The following is a 17,937-nucleotide window of genomic DNA, read 5'->3' on the forward strand; positions in this document are numbered from 1 at the left end:
GCGGCGGGAGTGGTGGCGCCGCCTGATCCGAGACGCTAGGATCCGGCATTTCCCTCCGAACTTGAGCAGATCCCGCGCCTTTCGCTGAATCCAGGTGGCAGATGCACGAATCATCACGGCGGGCTGCTCGTCCTCTCCGTCTCCTCCCGTGCCACCGCCGCCGGCGAAGCAGCACGACAAGTAGATCGAGGAACGGAGCTGGTTCATGAGGGACGGAGGCGAGGAAGCGGAGAAGTGATGGTCGAATCCCATTTGGATTTTTAGGGAAGGAGCAGAGTTTTTGTGGCCTCGGAGTGGTGCGACGATAGTTAGCGGGCAGAGTGGTATACCCGTATTTATCGGATCTTGAAATCGGGCTGCGTGGCGGGTACTCCTGAGTTGGACCTCCGCGTTTGCTAGAGAGCCCGCGTCGCTGGCGAGTTGCGAGTGGAAGATGCGCGTTTGCATGGATGGGAACTTTGAAACCGTTAAATTATTTAATCAAATTTTAATAATTAGAAAATGTTGAGAAAAATTACATAATAGTGAATGTAGGAAAAAATTCAGAGTATGCTTGCTTTGTAGGAAACGTAACAGGAAATGTAATATAAGCATTTACGATGTAAATTTGATTTGACAATTTATCAAATCGCACCTAGATATCTTAATTGACCAAAAAGCATATACTACTTTAGTATTTACCAAAGGACGTACTTTTTCAAGTGCACTTCCCTTTTTGTCCTTCTGACCAATCAAATTTTTTTTTTGTCATTTTTCTTTTCTCCCTCTTCTCTTTCCTATCTCCTCTTTCATCAACGACATTTAAAATTTAGTTAATTTTTTGATAACATTTTAATACATTTAGATAAGCTAAAATAAACTATGAATAGTAAATTTGAACTCCTTGCAACATCAGGAATCTACAGGAACTGAAATGAGTGTAATCTGAGGTGGACCTAGAGAGCTCCGATTGCACCCATTTCAGTTTCTATGGATTCCTGGTGTTGCAAGGAGTTCAAATTTGCTATCCATTATTTATTTTGACTTTTAGAAGGTGTTAAAATACAAGAAGAAAGAATCAGCAAAAAAAAATTCATATCAGGCCCACGTTGGGTCTGATATGAATCATATCAGGCCCAACGTGAATCTCACTCTATTAGGAATGCTCAACTGTTTTAGGAACTCTTCATTTCATAATGGATGTGTTTATGAGTGCTCTAAGTAGAAAAATAGATAAGGGCATCAATGCATATCCTCCTACATAAATGTTTCAGCTAGTGATGAAATCAAGTGGAAAAAGGCAGTAGCAAAACGTTGAGAGTTCTCTGATAAATTAGAGAATGTATAATGTTTCATTACCTATAAGAAATACATATGCAAACACTTAGAACAAATAGTCATAGTATAGTTATTGAAAAAAGAGAAGATACGTATAATTCCAATAAATAGAATTGACACAATACCAGATAGACCTAATTCTTCTATTAGCATGTAACTGCAAATAAGTCATGACTCACTTGTTAGTTGCTACTCGGAAAACCTAGAGGTTCCACTGTACAAAAATTTTGTACAAAGGTCTGAACCTTTTCCTAGCTACCATGTGTTCTTTTAAATTAAATTTTGGATCGCCTGCTAAACTTAACACGTTTGATCCAAAACTTAATCTATTTGTTCTTTTAGGTTTTGACTTGGATCTCCTGCGGAACTTAACACGTTCGACCCAAGTCACATTAAGTTATTAATTCCATTAAATATTAATTTCCATAATTAGTTCCCAGTACTGACGTGGCGAGGCATATGACCTTCTTGGATATGGGAGCAACCACCACCAACTAGACAAAACCTTTTATGGAAAGCTAATATTTAATTTCCTAAAATAACTTTAGGTTAACCGAAAAGAACAATCAAATCACAAAGAAAAGAAAAACAAAAGAACACTATATCGAAAACAAATTCGAAACTCTAGAATTGTATGCCTCTTGTATTCAGTATTATTTCCAAAAACAACTAGTATGATGCGGAAAGAAAAAATACTAGTTATACTTTTTAGAAAAACCTCTTGATCTTCTACCGTATTCCTCTTCTAACCTCGGACGTTGTGTGGGCAACGATCTTCCAAGATGAGAAACCACCAAAGCACCTTCTTCTTTCTTCAAATTTCGGCCAAGCACAAAGCTTCCAAAAGATGAAGATCTTTTCCACCAACCAAGCTCCAAGGGATGTAGGATTTCTCTCCTTCTTCCTCAAGCTAGATTCGGCCACCAATTAAAACTCCATAAGCATGAAGAGGTTCGGCCACAAAGAGAAGAAGAAGAGAAGAAGGAAGGGCCGGCCACACCACCAAGGAAAAGAGGAAGAAAAATAGAATAGAGTCGTTCACCTTGAAGCCTCCTCTACCCCCTCTTTTATAATCCTTGGTCTTGGCAAATAAGGAAAATTCAATAAAAATTTCCTTAATTCTTTTTCCATTGAAAAGAAAAATTATTTAATTAAAAATAATTTTCTTTTTCAAATACAATGGCTGGCCACCTCAAGCCCCAAATCAAGGAAAGTTTTAATTAAAACAAGAATTAAAACTTCCTAATTTGTTTCCGGAAATTTATAAAAATTTCTCCAATAATTTAATCCCTTTATGATTGGTTTATAAAAAGGAAATTTAATAAATTAAAATCTTTCTTTTAAACATGTGGATAAAAAGAAAGTTATCTCTAAAAATTAAAATCTCTTTTAATCTACAAATAAGGAAAGATATCAAGTCTTTTCTTAATCTTTTGTAGAAACTAATAAAAGAGAATTATTAATTTTTAAACTTTTTTTAAAATCATGAACATGGTTAAAAAGGAAAGTTTTCTTAAAATTTAAAATCCTCCTTTAATCAATAAATAAGGAAAGATTTCAAATTTTAAACTCTCTTTTAAACATGTAGATGATTTACAAATAAGGAAAGTTTTTACCAAAAATTAAAACCATCCTTTTAAACTACAAATAAGGAAAGAGATTAATCTCTTCTCTTAATCTTTTGTAGAAAGCTATAAAAGGAAATTTTTAATTTTTAAACTCTCTTTTAAAATCATGATATCCACATAAGAAATAATTTTAATAAAAATCCTTTTTAATATTCTAGTGGCCAGCCACCTAAGCTTGGGACCCAAGCTTTGGCCGGCCACCTACATGGCTCATCCACTTGGTCTTGGCCGACCCTAGCTTGGGTTCCAAGCTAGCTTGGCCGGCCCCATTGGATGGGTAAGAAGGTAGGTATGCGGTGGGTATAAATCTCTATACACTAGAGGCTACGATAGGGACCGAGAGGAGGAATTGGTTTTGGTCTCCCGATAAAATTAAGCATCCCGTGCTCGCCCCGAACACACAACTTAATTTTATCAATAATAATTCATTCCACTAGAGAACTATTATTGATCTACCGCATCAATCCCAAATTACATTTTGGGCTCCTTCTTATTATGAGTGTGTTAGTCTCCCTGTGTTTAAGATAACAAATGTCCACTAATTAAGTAAGTTACTGACAACTCACTTAATTAATATCCAGCTCCAAGAGTAGTACCACTCAACTTCATTGTCATGTCGGACTAAGTCCACCTGCAGGGTTTAACATGACAATCCTTATGAGCTCCTCTTGGGAACATTCTCAACCTAGATTACTAGGACACAGTTTCCTTCTATAATCAACAACACACACTATAAGTGATATCATTCCCAACTTATCGGGCTTATTGATTTATCAAACTAAATCTTACCCATTGATAAATTAAAGAAATAAATATCAAATATATGTGCTTGTCATTATATTAGGATTAAGAGCACACACTTCCATAATAACTGAGGTCTTTGTTCCTTTATAAAGTCAGTATAAAAGGAACGACCTCAAATGGTCCTACTCAATACACTCTAAGTGTACTAGTGTAATTATATAGTTAAGATAAACTAATACCTAATTACACTACGACCTTCCAATGGTTTATTCCTTTTCATCTTGGTCGTGAGCTACTGTTTATAATTTATAAGGTACTGATAACATAATCTTCTGTGTGTGACACCACACACCATGTTATCTACAATATAAATTAATTGAACAACTACATTTATCACAAATGTAGACATTTGACCAATGTGATTCTTATTTCTAGATAAATGTTTTATACCAAAAGCTAGGCTTTTAGTATACATTCTAACATCACTTATTTCTTCTTTCTTTGTAAAAGAAAATTAATCCAGAAAATGAGATCACTTACGAGAAATAAGGGAAAAGGACAAAGAGACATCACTCCAAATTCTGAAGGCTGAAAGAAAAGTGTGTCAATTATTTAAATGGGAAAAAGATACCACGCAAAAGGTAGAGGAATTGCAAAAATCATTACTTTTCAAAATCCAATCCAACATATTTGAAGAGGTATTTAGCAGTTAAGGTTTTTCCTCATAATTTTTCAAACCCCCAACAAAGACATACATCATGAACTGAGATTTAAGTCAAAATAAAATGCTACATTGGAAATGAAGAGTTCCTAAAACAATTGAGAATTCTTAATAAAGTGAGATCCATATTGGGCCTGATATGGAATCATATCAGGCCCAACGTGGGCCTGATATGACTCATATCAGGCCTAACATTGAGCCTTTTTGCTGATTCTTTCTTCTTATATTTTAACACCTTCTAAAAGTCAAAATAAACAATGGATAGCAAATTTGAACTCCTTACAACATCAGGAATTTACAGGAACTGAAATGGGTGTAATCTGAGGTCTCTAAGTCCATCAGTGGGTTTCGATCAAAACCCACTGATGGACCTAGAGAGCTCCGATTGCACCCATTTCAGTTTCTATGGATTCCTGGTGTTGCAAGGAGTTCAAATTTGCTATCCATTATTTATTTTGACTTTTAGAAGATGTTAAAATACAAAAAGAAAGAATCAGCAAAAATAATTCATATCAGGCCCACATTGGGCCTGATATGATTCATATCAGGCCTAACGTGGAGCCTTTTTGCTGATTCTTTCTTCTTATATTTTAATACCTTCTAAAAGTCAAAAATAAATAATGGATAGCAAATTTGAATTCCTTGCAACACTAGGAATCCATAGAAACTGAAATGGGTGCAATCGGAGCTCTCTAGGTCTATCAGTGGGTTTTGACCGAAACCCACTTATGGACCTAGAGACCTCAGATTGCACTATGTTGCAAGGAGTTCAAATTTGCTATCCATTGTTTATTTTGACTTTTAGAAGGTGTTAAAATACAAGAAAAAAGAATCAGCAAAAAGGCTCCACGTTAGGCTTGATATGAATTTTTTTTGCTAATTCTTTCTTTTTATATTTTAACACCTTCTAAAAGTCAAAATAAATAATGAATAGCAAATTTGAACTCCTTGCAACACCAGGAATCCATAGAAACTGAAATGGGTGCAATCGGAGTTTTCTAGGTTCATCAGTGAGTTTTGACCGAAACTCACTGATGAACCTAGAGACCTTAGATTACACTCATTTCAGTTCCTGTAGATTCCTGATGTTGCAAGGAGTTCAAATTTGCTATTCATAGTTTATTTTAGCTTATCTAAATGTATTAAAATGTTATCAAAAAATTAACTAAATTTTAAATGTCGTTGATGAAAGAGAAGATAGGAAAGAGAAGAGGGAGAAAAGAAAAACGAAAAAAAAAAAATTTGATTGGTCAGAATAATAAAACGGGAAGTGCACTTAAAAAAATACGTCCTTTGGTAAATACCAAAATAGCATAAGCCTTTTGGTTAATTAAGATATTTAGGTGCGTGAACATACGTCTTTTAGTTAATTAAGATATCTAGGTGCGTGATTTGATAAATTGTCGAATTTGATGTGATAAAAAAATAAATTGAAATATGATTGGGAAAAAATAATTTAATTCGGTAGAATGTGTTTTTTTTTTCCTTGGCTGTGAAGAGCCTTCAGTTTCTGGTAATGAAAGATGGGAACAACTGACAATTGACAATTGACAATTGACAATTGACAACTGACAACTGACCAACATACAATTGTCCCTGTCAGTGTAATTATACCAATCCTGCTCCGGTCGATGTTCACTGGGGTTATTATATCCCCCCAAAAGTAGGGCAAAATCGCCTCAATATCATGGCTTCGGCGGCAGCGGAAATGGATCTGGTCGATATACTCGACGCCTCCTCCGGCCCGATCGACATCGCCAGGTACGTCGACTTCGTCCGCGACCCCGCGGCGGGCGCGATCGCCACCTTCGAAGGCACGACCCGCGACACCTTCGAGGGCAAGCTCGTGGAGGAGCTTCGGTACGAGGCCTACGTGCCGATGGCGGCGCGTCGCCTCGCCGCTATCTGCGCAGAGGCGCGGGGTTCCTGGCCGCTCCTCCGTCTCGCGGTGGCGCACCGCCTGGGGACGGTGGGGGTGGGGGAGGCCAGCGTGTTCGTGGCAGCGTCGGCTGTGCACCGGGCGGAGGCGATGGAGGCGTGCCGCTATTTGATCGACGAGGTGAAGGCGTCGGTGCCGATCTGGAAGAAGGAAGTGTACGAGAACGGGGAGGTGTGGAAGGAGAACAAGGAATTCCTCGAGAGGAGGGCGGCCCATCACGAGATGGACCCAGCCCACGAACTTAAGGAGACCTCCAACGGCGAAGAATAAGATGAAGCAACGACCGTCTGATGCGTAGTGGACGATTGCTAGAATTTGTATCGACAACGAAGAATCAAAATAAACTCCACCGTAATTTTAAATTATCGTGGAGATTAGACTCCTTTGTTTAACTATTTTTAAGCGGTTATTGATTGCAAGATTTTAAAAAAAAAATGAATTTAAGTTCGATATTTAGGTCAATGGACTAGATTTGCGGCTCAATTGCTAAATTATTACCAAAGACATTCTCTAAGAATCGAAATAAAATACTCCTAGCACAAAAACATCATCCAAGTAAATTGCTAAGGTAATCTAAACTAGGTTTTTGTTGACTAGATAATTGGATAGGCATTAACCAAAACCAAACATTGACCTTCATACTCTGTCCACAAGCTAATGAGAAGTCAACAATGCCCTACCCAAATGGTAAACTTGCATCACTAATAAGAAGCCAACAAGGCATTGACAAGGAACAGGTACCAACCAAGCAGCAGGACGATTTGATTGATGGTTTTGACTATAACCTCTCACATTTAGCATTTCCAGCTTATGGTCAAACCATAAAAAGAAGGTTGATTCTCCTCTTCTCGTGCTGTCGACTTGTTACCGTTGGCATTCTCACCTTCCTTGTCCATACTTTCTAAACTTCCTGTTCATTGTTTTGTTGTGTCGATTAAAGTATCTGAATGCCTTAGCAGAACTGAACTTCCAGGCCATGGGCGAGAAGATTGGGATATCTTTAGAAGCTGGAAAAAAAAAATTACAGAAATGAATCTAACAGTAGTGAGATTATGAAAACTGGCAGAGTATTAACAGCCAAAGAAAACACAAAAGTATCAGTCGAAGAAGTTTACACCTCGCTCCCTCGTAAGAAATTTACTCAAAGCTACATTAGAATTGTCAGACCTATAACATGAAAAAAAAAATGGACCTAAAAAAGAACAGAAAGTACATGGACCATTCAGTGCTAGCCCAACTAATTAGGGCTGACAGGAATCTTTTCCTTCCATTGAATAGTACAAATAAAATGAATAGTGAGAATTTTAACTATCTAGGATATATAACATCAGCATGAGAAAAATTGTATGAAACATAAGGTTTGCAAGGCATATACCATGTTACAAATGAAAATAAGTAAAAATAAAAAAATAGACTGTCTCACAAAAGAATTAAATGCAATTTATTCAGGAAATTCCTATACGTAAAAAAAATGATGAAGAAAAAGGCCATAGTGAACATGATTCCTACTCATGTGAGGACTATCTCAGTTACTAATCCTTAGCCTTGAGTGATGGAAATGTAATAGCGTGCATCCAAATGATAGTAGACTTCTATCGACCACATGCCGAATAGATGAGATCAATTGAACAAAGAAAAATATGACACTTTATCTTTTTCATACTTAACAAATGGAACCCTATGGAAGAGATCAGAGGAAAATATGTGATGGGCACATGGAAGGAAAATTTGGATATAATTGTCACAGCAACAAATAATTATATGCAATTTATTTGACTAAAGACATTATTAACTAAAGGATCCATGAATCTGTAGTAGATACCAAACTATTTATGTGTACATTTGGGCTTAATCAGAAAAAAGAAAAATATGTATATCCTATAAATCGGAGCATAATCAATAAATGAATTTCAGATGATGAAACGATGCTCAAGAAATAAATTAGAATCTTATGGGCAATTTAAGAGAACTTGAAACATATTTTTTTGATTTCATATAATTTAATATAAAATTATACTGTTTCATGATATGATATTATTTTGGTAGATACAACACGTAAAAGAATAAATACTAAACTAGAATCTCGACGAAAAATGTTAGAAATAAAGAGTAAAGATAGAATATATGAAATTTAAATTTAGTAATATTAGACAATTGGCAAAACAGAAGTGGATCAATTAGCTTTAAGTATTTAGGATTATTTTTGTAAAATGATGGAGGAATTGAGATAATTGTCTTACATAGAATACAAGTAGGATGGTTGAAATAGAGGTTAGCGTCGAGTGTTTAATGTGATCGTAAAGTACCTCTAAAACTTAAAGAGAAGTTCTAGAAAAACAATGGTTAGACTTGCTTGTTATATGTTGTTGAATATTGGATTATAACTTAAGTATATAAGCAGAAGATGAAAGTTATAAAAATGAGGATGTTAAGGTGGATGTGTGGACATACGAAGATGTATAGAAAAAATATGAAAACATTAGAGAGAAAGTCAAAGTTGCATAGGGAAAAATTGGAAAGACACATTTAAGATAGTACTTAGACGACCAATAAATGTACTAGTTAGGCAATTTGAAACTATGAGAAATGCACTCAGCAAACGGGGAAGAGAAAGGTAAAAAAAATTTAGTTATCAACAATAAAATAAAATATATTTAAATATAGATAATGATATAGTAGGGGATAGAGTCCAATGATATAAAAGGATCTATATGATTGACCCTACCTAATAGGATAAGACTTAGTTATTGTTATTATTGTATGTAATTTAATACAAAATATTTGTTAAATTTTTTAAACATATGTTTTGTCCCTCCTTTAAAAATAAGTGTAACTTGGTCCCCTCTACTTTATCCTCCATGCGCCACAGCCTCTAATGATACTAAAACTTTTGCGAATATAAGACGCAATAGATAGAACAATCAGAGATAAGACTTTTGAATTATGCCATTCATCATCCAAAGTGACAGTTTATAGGGATATAACAGATAAGATATAATTTTGAGTAACAAATAATTATACTAAATATAAAAAGATACAAATTTCTGATTATTGCACACATGTCAATTTAGTTAGTGACCTATGAGCTTATCCCAAATCTATGTGGTTTCTACAATAAAATTGCCAAAACAGCAAGCCATCATAGCAGAAAAAATTTAACAAAGTTTTAAAACCACAAACTTGGTGAAGGATCAATACACACAAGAGAAGATATAGAAACAAATTATTCAAACCATACAATTGGAAGAAGCGATTCTAACTTAAAAAATATGGGCATCGGACAAGTATTTGAGGAACAATAAAAGCAACTAAGCAAGATAACTTAATACAAAATTATCGTGGTGCATAGTATTTACATATAATATTATTTTGAAAGATGAGACATGTGAAAGAGTAAATCCTAAACTAGAATCTTAACGGAAAACATTAGAAGTAAAAGGCTTTATGTTTAGCAGAATAAAAACATAATATATGAAATTTAAATTTAGCAAAATTAGACGTAATGAGATAATTGTTAAGATAGGAGATGACGAGTTGTCTGAAACTAGAGTTTTAAGTATTTAGGATTATTTTTACAAAATGATGGAGGGATTGAGAGAGATGTCTTACATAGAATAGAAGCAAGATGATTAAAAATGGAGGTTAGCGTCAGGTGTCTTATGTGATCGTAAAATATCTCTAAAACTTAAAGTGAAGTTCTATAAAATGACGGTTAAACCTACTATGTTATATGGCGTTGAATGTTAGGCTATGACTCAAGTACATGAGTAGAAGATGAAAGTTGCAAAGATGAAGATGTTAAGGTTGATGTGTGGACATACGAGGATGGACAGAATAAGAAATGATAGCATTAGACAGAAAGTTGAAATTGCATCTATTGAGAAAAAAATTTTGAGAGACACATTTAAGATGGTATGAATATATACTTAGACGACAAATAAATATCCTAGTTAGGCGATGTGAAACTATGACAAATACGTACATCAAACGAGGAAGAGTTAGGTCAAAAGAAAAATTGGTTAGCAACAATAAAATAAAATTTATCTAAATATAGATGATAATACAGTAGGGGATATAGTCCAATGGCGTAGAAGGATCGATATACCCGAGCCCACCTAGTGGGATAAGGCTTGATTATTGTTGTATATAATTTAATATAAAACTTTTGTTAAATTTTTAAAACATATTAAGCCTCCTTAATGTTTTGCCCCCCTCCCCCTTAATGCTAATATCATAAGCAATAGATAGAACAATCAGCGATAAGACTTTTGAATTATATTATTCATCATCCAAAGTGACGGTTGATAGGGATATAACAGATAAGATCTAATTTTGAGTAACAAATAATTATACTAAATATAAAAAGATACAAATTTCTGATTTGCACACATGCCAATTTAGTCAGTGACCTATGAGCTTATGCCAAAACTATGTGGTTTCTACAATAAAATTGCCAAAACTGCAAGCCATCATAGCAAAAAACATGTAACAAGGTTGTGTAATACCACAAACTTGGTGAAGGATCAATACACACAAGAGAAGATATAGAAACAAATTATTCAAACCATACAATTGGAAGAAGCGATTCTAACTTAAAAAATATGGACATCAGACAAGTATTTGAGGAACAATAAAAGCAACTAAGCAAGATTCATCAAGAGGCTGAACTAATAATCACACTCACCTAAGGTCCTGAACAACTAAACTAAAATATAGAAAGCCAAGTGAATCCTCAGGCAGCAGTCCTTGGCAAAAATTGCCAAAAAAATTACGAATATTCTCGGTGCACCTCATCATACTGACCTAGTTTTTTCCTCTACCTTCATGTAGCTAACTCTTCAGATTAAATAATCTAAAAGAAGATTGAATGAATAACTATAAACTTGATTGTTCTTCAGTCATTTCTTCTTTGTGGGTGGAATTCAGTTCGTAAGAGAGATTTCACTACTATATTGTTTATATATGGTAGATCCAACTCAACAGTCAAAGTTTTCTAGTTCAACATAAATCAAAGAAGATCAGATAGAACAGTTTAATTAGATACCGCTAATATGCATTTTGATCAAATGAAATCACTGCCATAAATATATAAAATGGCGAGCATGTAAGAAAGCGCATGCAACGATCGATAGTGCTAAAGAGATAAGGAAACAAACGGACTCGTGTAATCAGGATGTCAAAAGCAGAGAATCGTGGCTTGGATGTCGTCATCGGGGGAAGGGAGAAGGTTAAGATCAAACGGAAGTGTCTGCCGGTATGTGGAAGCGATGTCACGCTCGTCGTCAACGACGGAGGCCGACGACCCGCAGTCACTGTGGCAGTTTTCGTCGTTGTCTGGAATTCTCTGGGGAAGTGGTTTGGCCTGCTTCTCTAGCTGCGACACACATCGGTGGCTCAGCGTCGCGAACGCAGGCGCAGGAAGACGTGGCCCGCCGAAGTACTCCACGGTGCTGCTGTGGCTGCTCGACGTCGGCCGTTGCAGAGAGGACGGCGGGAGGTCATGGTGGTCGTCGCAGAAGGGAAACCGGGCGGAGGGAGGGCAGCGGAATGCAGGAGTACGGGTGGGAGACGCGGCGGCGGCGGCGGCGGCGGCGGCGGCGGCGGCGAGGGGAAAGTTGGTCTTGGCCTTGGAACCACGGAACGCGCGAGCGGCGGAGTCGTAGGCCAGGGCGGCAGCCTCGGCCGAGTCGAAGGTGCCGAGCCACACCCTGACCTTCTTCCAGGGGTCCCTGATCTCGGCGGCGAACCGCCCCCACGGCCGCTTGCGCACGCCGCGGAACCGCGTCTCCGCTACTGCCGCCGCCGGCTCCACCGGAACTCGGCCTTTCTTCATCTGGCCAACAGATCGACGGAATGAAAAGGAACAAAAGAAGGGGGAAGAGGGAGCGAGAGATGGGATCAAAGGAAGAGGAGTGCTGATTTCGCCATGTCGAATTGTTCAAAATTGGGGAGATAAATTGGCTGGTTGCTTCATCGGTTGCTATCGATCGCCCCCAAATAAGGAAGACGAATTGTTTGTATGCCCCGTAAGGTCACGTCTCCGTCTACATCTCCGTCTCTACCCTGGCCTTCCTTTCCTTTCCCTTTTCCTTCCCCTTCCCCTTCCCCTTCCCTCCTCCTCCCCCTCCCCTTCCCCAGCCTTTTTTCTTTCAGGATGATTTCTTTTATTCCCAATCACCTTCCTATAGGAAATGACCAACCTACCCTCATTATAAATTGTGCAGTTTGTTGATCTAACAAAAAATGCTTAATTATTGACATACAGTAAGGCCGATCTTTCATGTGGCGATAAGAAGGCGAAATGTTGGGCTCTTGGGCTGGGCTTTGGGGACATCAACAACGAGTTACTATCTCCATTCTCCGTTGGGGTTTTTGCGGTGAATCCGGCGTCGAGCAATGGATCCGGTGGAAGTCGGTGCTCTTCGCACAACAGGCAATCCCGGCGACGGGCGACGGGCGACGGGCGACGGGCGACGGGCGACGGGCGAGTGTGGTAGAAGAGGATCACGACGGTGATTGTTCAGCCATCTGCACCGTCTGCGAGAGTTGAACGAGCGACGACAGCTCTGGATGTTGGGCGTCGATATATTCTGGCCAGCGACGTTCGGCGATCGAGTCGTGGGTCAACGTCACACTGAATACAGCTGTAGAGGTAGGGTTCTTGCCTTAATTTGTTTTCTTGAGTTCATAGCTTTCGTGACGCTTTGGGCGAGCCGTTGTGGCTTCTGCTGGCGTTTTCTGATCTGAGGGTTTGGATCACTTGATCTCGATGAGTCTATTTCTATTTGTGGTTATTCAAAAATAAACTTTTTGGTTGTCATCGATTGCGTTTGCGATGTCCTATCGGATAGTTGAATTGAATCCTTCTCGTTTTTTTTTTTAAAAAAAAATTACAGCTTGGAAAAGTAGATAAATGAAAGAGCAGAGCCTCTTATATTTACCAATCAAATTAACATTATGCAGAATTAAAATAAAGAAAGAAGGAAGAATCTTAACTTAATCTATTTGATTGTGGACTTCCTGAGGCCCCACGACCTCCTTCCTGCGGCGGCTCCCCGTCCGCCCTCATTCTTCAGCATCTGAAGCAAGAAATCATTCCACGTGTCGATGGGCCCTGGCAGGCACCAGTGGACGCAGTCGTTGTACAGCGTCACGTTCTCCTCCGCCCGGTGGCCGTACCGGCTTGGGTGGCCGTCCGGCCTCAGCAGCGTCGCGTCGGTGGTGTCCAGCAGCCGGAACTGCGCCCGCCCCGCCCTCGTGGCCTCCGCGTACTCCTCCAGCTGCGTCATGTACATCTCCAGGCTGTAGCCGTCCAGCCTCGTCTCGTTGCTCCGGAACGGTCGCTGGCGCACGCAGTTGCCGCCCTTGTTCCACTCCCCGTTCTCGAAGTGCGACGGCGCGAAGGTGCGCAGGAATACGAGGCCCCTGAAATTTCCGGCTTCGGCGAGGTCGTTGAGGACCCGGAAGGCCAGCCGGAAGGCTCGCCGGTAGCTGTAGTGCATGGTGAGGTCGGTGACGTTGGGGTCGAGGCAATAGTGGCAGCCGACGAAGTTGCGGCTCTCGTAGAACATGCTCGGCCGGAGGAACCAGTGTCCGGCTGAGATGATCACGTAGTCGAACCCGCTCAACTGCGTCGTCCAGTTAGTGTCCGGTTCGTCTAGGTAGAGATTGAAGAGCCCTGTCCGCGTTGGCCCGTTTGCGTTCGCCTCTTCTGACCGCACCAGGAACGGCGACCAGAAGCTGGCGATGGTGAAGTTGTGCGTAGGGAAATGGTAGCGCTTGAACCTATCGTCCTTCGTCGGCGACGCATCCACAGAGTAAGTTACCTGTATCTTACCGAATTTAGCATCATTTTTTTTACATAATTTCTATTTAATCCGGTAAGGAAATACATTTAATTACCCTGAGAAGGAAGCAGATGAGGGATTGCATTTGGTTTCTGCCGACAGAGTCGCCGACGAAGGCCAGGGACTTGCCGCGGACGAGCTCCAGGAACTGGCCGGGGTTGAAGACGGGGAGGTCGCAGTCGTTGGGCTTCCACTTCCACTTCATAAACTCGTTGTCCGGTCTTCCAAACTTCATGCAGTTCTGGTGGTTATGGATTGCCCAGCAGCTCTCGTTGGTGTAGTAGGGCGCGCTGGGGTTGGGCACCCATTCCCCTCGAAAGATATCGCATCTCGACGACGGATATCTCTTCCCCACCAGTCTAATAGCACTCGAACGGGAGGACGAAGACGAAGCCGATGGGGGAGAGGATAAATCCGACGAAGTGGATGCGAGCGAAGTGGCGAGCAACGGGAAGAGGTACAGAGGAATGATGGTGAGGAGTACCAAGGAGAAGGTAAGGAGCAGGACAATCCTTGGGGTGTTCTGAAGGCTTGCAATTTTGCTTCCTGCAGTTTGGAGCTCTGAGGTAGGAGGCTTTGAATTCATGGTGTGGTGTACAAGAACACAATTAGGTGCAACAAACTTGTGCACTACATTTGAACACATATATTGACCCTCCCTCAGCTTGCAAATTATTTGCAAGAAGAATTAAATATGAAATAAAGATGCTGCTGGTGGAAGGTTAAAGTCATGAAGTTGCCAAAGCACCTACTCGTTTCATTCCACAATCTCAAAGAGGAAAAACTACGCAAGAAGTAGACTTTACTCTCCTTGAAGTATATACAAAGGAAATTTAAAACAATATATATCCATGTAAAGATTTCAACTCTACTACCTTGAAGTTGGAAAGTTCTGCATGCAGTAATTAAATCATCCAAAATTCCACGTCCGTGGTGGCAATTCTTTTTTTTATTCATTTATTCAATCCCTAAGCACAAATACTAGCTAAAAGCTACAACTTGTAAATAAACAATAATATTAATCTCATTAGGTTATGCTAATTGCAAGCCTTCTTCTAATTATTGAGCTAACTACCTATATAATGAAACAATTTCTGAAGAATCTTGCATAACGCATGCAATTTAATCATGGAACTTCTCTATTCACGCTTTGTTTGAAAATTGAATTGAAGTTTTTTTAATAATAAAATTAAATTAGTCAATAAAAAAAAAGTAATTCAAACCAGGTGCTTTATAATTCTTAAATAACACTGTCTGTTGAAAAAACAATGCATGAGGATTATGCAGCTGCTGCCGACAGTTCGCAGTGATATAATACTTTGTGTCAATCAGTTATATTAGACAGGTAAGCGGTTCATATCACCTGTGTTTGGTGCACCAGCTAGCATCAATCCATCACCACCGTCAATTTTATGGGATATATTTAATTATATTACAAGGAGATAAAACAAAAAATTGATAAGAGAGCTGGTGACAATGAGCTCTGAACGGAACAATAATGCCTCGTGCTGTTAGTTGCTGCATGGATTAGACTAATTCTAACAACTCATAGTTCATAACTATAAGCAATATAATTCGTGTGTTAGAAGATATTAGAGATAATTTGATAAAAAATTAAAATTTAAATATATTCTATCATATTATTCTATATAATTATCTCATGCTAATCTGAGTTTTACTTAATTGCTCTGTATTACCCTTTTAGCATGTGCACTACTCACTTTGTATATGCATATATAGTGTCAACGCTCCCGGGTAGAATGTGATTGAGATAGTACGCCATAATTTTATAAATTTTTTCTTCAAATCTGACCACGTAACCACGTTGAAATCAATTAGGATGAACATTTAATATTACCAAAATATTTTTAAAAAATATTATTATTAAAAATAGGTAAAACAGAGCATTTTATTAAAAACATTTGATTTATTTTTAGACAACATTTATTAGTTTAAAAACTAGCTTGCCCCCTTACACTGCCAGGTAACTAGCTAACATGAGAGCTTTTCAAGCACAAGGTTGCAAAATCTAGTAGTCTTTATGGGTGCCAGGCAACTTCTCCTTGATCTTCTCCATGAATCCCTTCTTCTCGTGCTCGTGCTCGTACTCTCCGTCCTGCCTCGCCTTCTGTTCTTCACTCTTGTGAGCACCCGGTAACTTCTCTTTGATCTTCTCCTTTAGTGCCTTCTTCTTCTTCCGCCTCCCGCCCATCCCATCATCCTCGGACTGCATGCGTATTGTTCGTAAATCCATGTCAAAAGCTCCTACACATTAATCTTCAGAATTAATTATCTAAAATGTACTTACTGAGCTGGAGCTTGAACTGCCGGAGCGATGGAGGATTCCCGTGATTCCGGCGCTCTGGTGGTGCTTCTCCTCGCCGGCGCTGACGCCGCCGTAGCCTTGGCTGACGGGGGTGCGGATGGGGTTGCCGTATGCGTCCGTCTGCGGAATCATGTCACTGTGCTCCTCCCTCTTGTATTCCATTGCTGATATGATCGACCTTCCCTTCGTCGTTATTCCGGCGAAAGTTGCTTTTGCGGAGATGATAATTAAGGATATAAATAGATCGGTGATGTCCGGTGACTCATCGCCGTTCTCGCTACGTGGAAGGTTGCCCGCTGGCACACGTGTGTTGTGGAGGTGGTGCGACGTCGTCGAGCTGCATGGGCGACACATGCGGCGGGTGGATGGTGAATATGCAGGCAGGAAATCGTATTAAACTCGGTTGATATCGGGAAAAAAAAAAGTTATCGCTCATTTTTTATTATTTAACGTAATAAAAATTATAATTAAATTATCTTTTATTAGAAGTTCTAACGAAGTTAATGTTGGTGTAATTATTCTCAGTAAGATAGATGAGTTTAATTAAATTTGAGTTAGCGTAAGTTTGTTATGATATTGGACAATATGTAAGAGAGCAATTTAAGTAAATTAAAAGAGAATCAGATAACTAAGTCTTAATTCAAAATTAGGTAATATAAAATTTGAACTAGAAATTAGAGAATGAAAATTTTAACGGGAGGTTAGATAATAGAAATTTTAAACGAAGGTTAGGAAATAGAAAATCCAAGTGAGATTAGACAGTAAAGACATAATTAAGAATTAAATAATGAAAATCTTCGCGGAGTTAGCAGTAAAGATCTAATTGGGAATTAGGCATTGGAAGTCCTAACGAGATTAGGCAATAAAGACCTAGTTAGGAATTAAGCAACAAAAGTCCTAATGGGGCTAAACAGTGAAACCTAGTTGGGAATTAAACAATGAAAGTTCTAGTGGTGCTAGGTAATGGAAAAGTTCAAGCGGGTGAAAGATTGATCCGATGCTTTATGATATGAAATCCTAACGAGGCTATGAGAAAGTCCAAATAAGTCAAAAAGACACTTGGTGAGGAAGTCCTGGCAGATCAGTCAAGGTCGACCAGATACAAACTAAGGTAATAAGAAGTCCTAACAGCTTAAAATTGACTGGATGTTGGGCAAGGGAACCCTACACTTGGATCAAGAGAGTTAGGGTGGGGCAATTGATTAAGGTAAGTAATCGACTGGGAATCTCTTCGCGAAAGCACAATAAGGATCCGAATCGATTAAGACAATCGATTGGAGTGTTCTTCATGAGAGCATATAAAGTGCTAGGAATTATTGGCTAATCGATTCTGCACATCAATCAATTAAGATAATCGATTGGAGAGGTTTTTCACAAATAAATAGAAGGTTGTTGAATCAATTAGGTTAATCGAT

At 39.0% G+C, this 17,937-nt stretch overlaps 4 protein-coding genes across 4 annotated transcripts; 1 reads left to right on the forward strand and 3 right to left on the reverse strand.

Moving 5' to 3' along the window:
* The first annotated feature begins 6,013 nt into the window (after positions 1 to 6,013).
* Positions 6,014 to 6,811, forward strand: LOC122012504 (molybdopterin synthase catalytic subunit-like). The gene has a single exon (XM_042569072.1). The coding sequence runs from the start codon at positions 6,098 to 6,100 to the stop codon at positions 6,617 to 6,619; it is 522 nt and encodes a 173-aa protein (XP_042425006.1). The 5' UTR covers positions 6,014 to 6,097; the 3' UTR covers positions 6,620 to 6,811.
* Positions 6,812 to 6,961: 150 nt separating this feature from the next.
* On the reverse strand, positions 6,962 to 12,489 carry LOC122012503 (ethylene-responsive transcription factor 3-like). Its single transcript, XM_042569071.1, has 2 exons — positions 11,510 to 12,489; positions 6,962 to 7,356 (listed from the first exon to the last, which is right to left on the reverse strand). The coding sequence occupies exon 1, from the start codon at positions 12,180 to 12,182 to the stop codon at positions 11,526 to 11,528; it is 657 nt and encodes a 218-aa protein (XP_042425005.1). The 5' UTR covers positions 12,183 to 12,489; the 3' UTR covers positions 6,962 to 7,356; positions 11,510 to 11,525.
* A 770-nt stretch (positions 12,490 to 13,259) lies between these two features.
* On the reverse strand, positions 13,260 to 14,852 carry LOC122012502 (protein trichome birefringence-like 19). Its single transcript, XM_042569070.1, has 2 exons — positions 14,252 to 14,852; positions 13,260 to 14,175 (listed from the first exon to the last, which is right to left on the reverse strand). The coding sequence occupies exons 1-2, from the start codon at positions 14,840 to 14,842 to the stop codon at positions 13,351 to 13,353; spliced, it is 1,416 nt and encodes a 471-aa protein (XP_042425004.1). The 5' UTR covers positions 14,843 to 14,852; the 3' UTR covers positions 13,260 to 13,350.
* A 1,285-nt stretch (positions 14,853 to 16,137) lies between these two features.
* LOC122012508 (dehydrin Xero 1-like) lies at positions 16,138 to 16,724 on the reverse strand. Its single transcript, XM_042569074.1, has 2 exons — positions 16,505 to 16,724; positions 16,138 to 16,423 (listed from the first exon to the last, which is right to left on the reverse strand). The coding sequence occupies exons 1-2, from the start codon at positions 16,682 to 16,684 to the stop codon at positions 16,226 to 16,228; spliced, it is 378 nt and encodes a 125-aa protein (XP_042425008.1). The 5' UTR covers positions 16,685 to 16,724; the 3' UTR covers positions 16,138 to 16,225.
* Between the last annotated feature and the right edge of the window lie 1,213 nt (positions 16,725 to 17,937).

The sequence above is a fragment of the Zingiber officinale genome, chromosome 8A (assembly GCF_018446385.1).
Source record: "Zingiber officinale cultivar Zhangliang chromosome 8A, Zo_v1.1, whole genome shotgun sequence".
NCBI classification, from domain to species: Eukaryota; Viridiplantae; Streptophyta; class Magnoliopsida; order Zingiberales; family Zingiberaceae; genus Zingiber; species Zingiber officinale.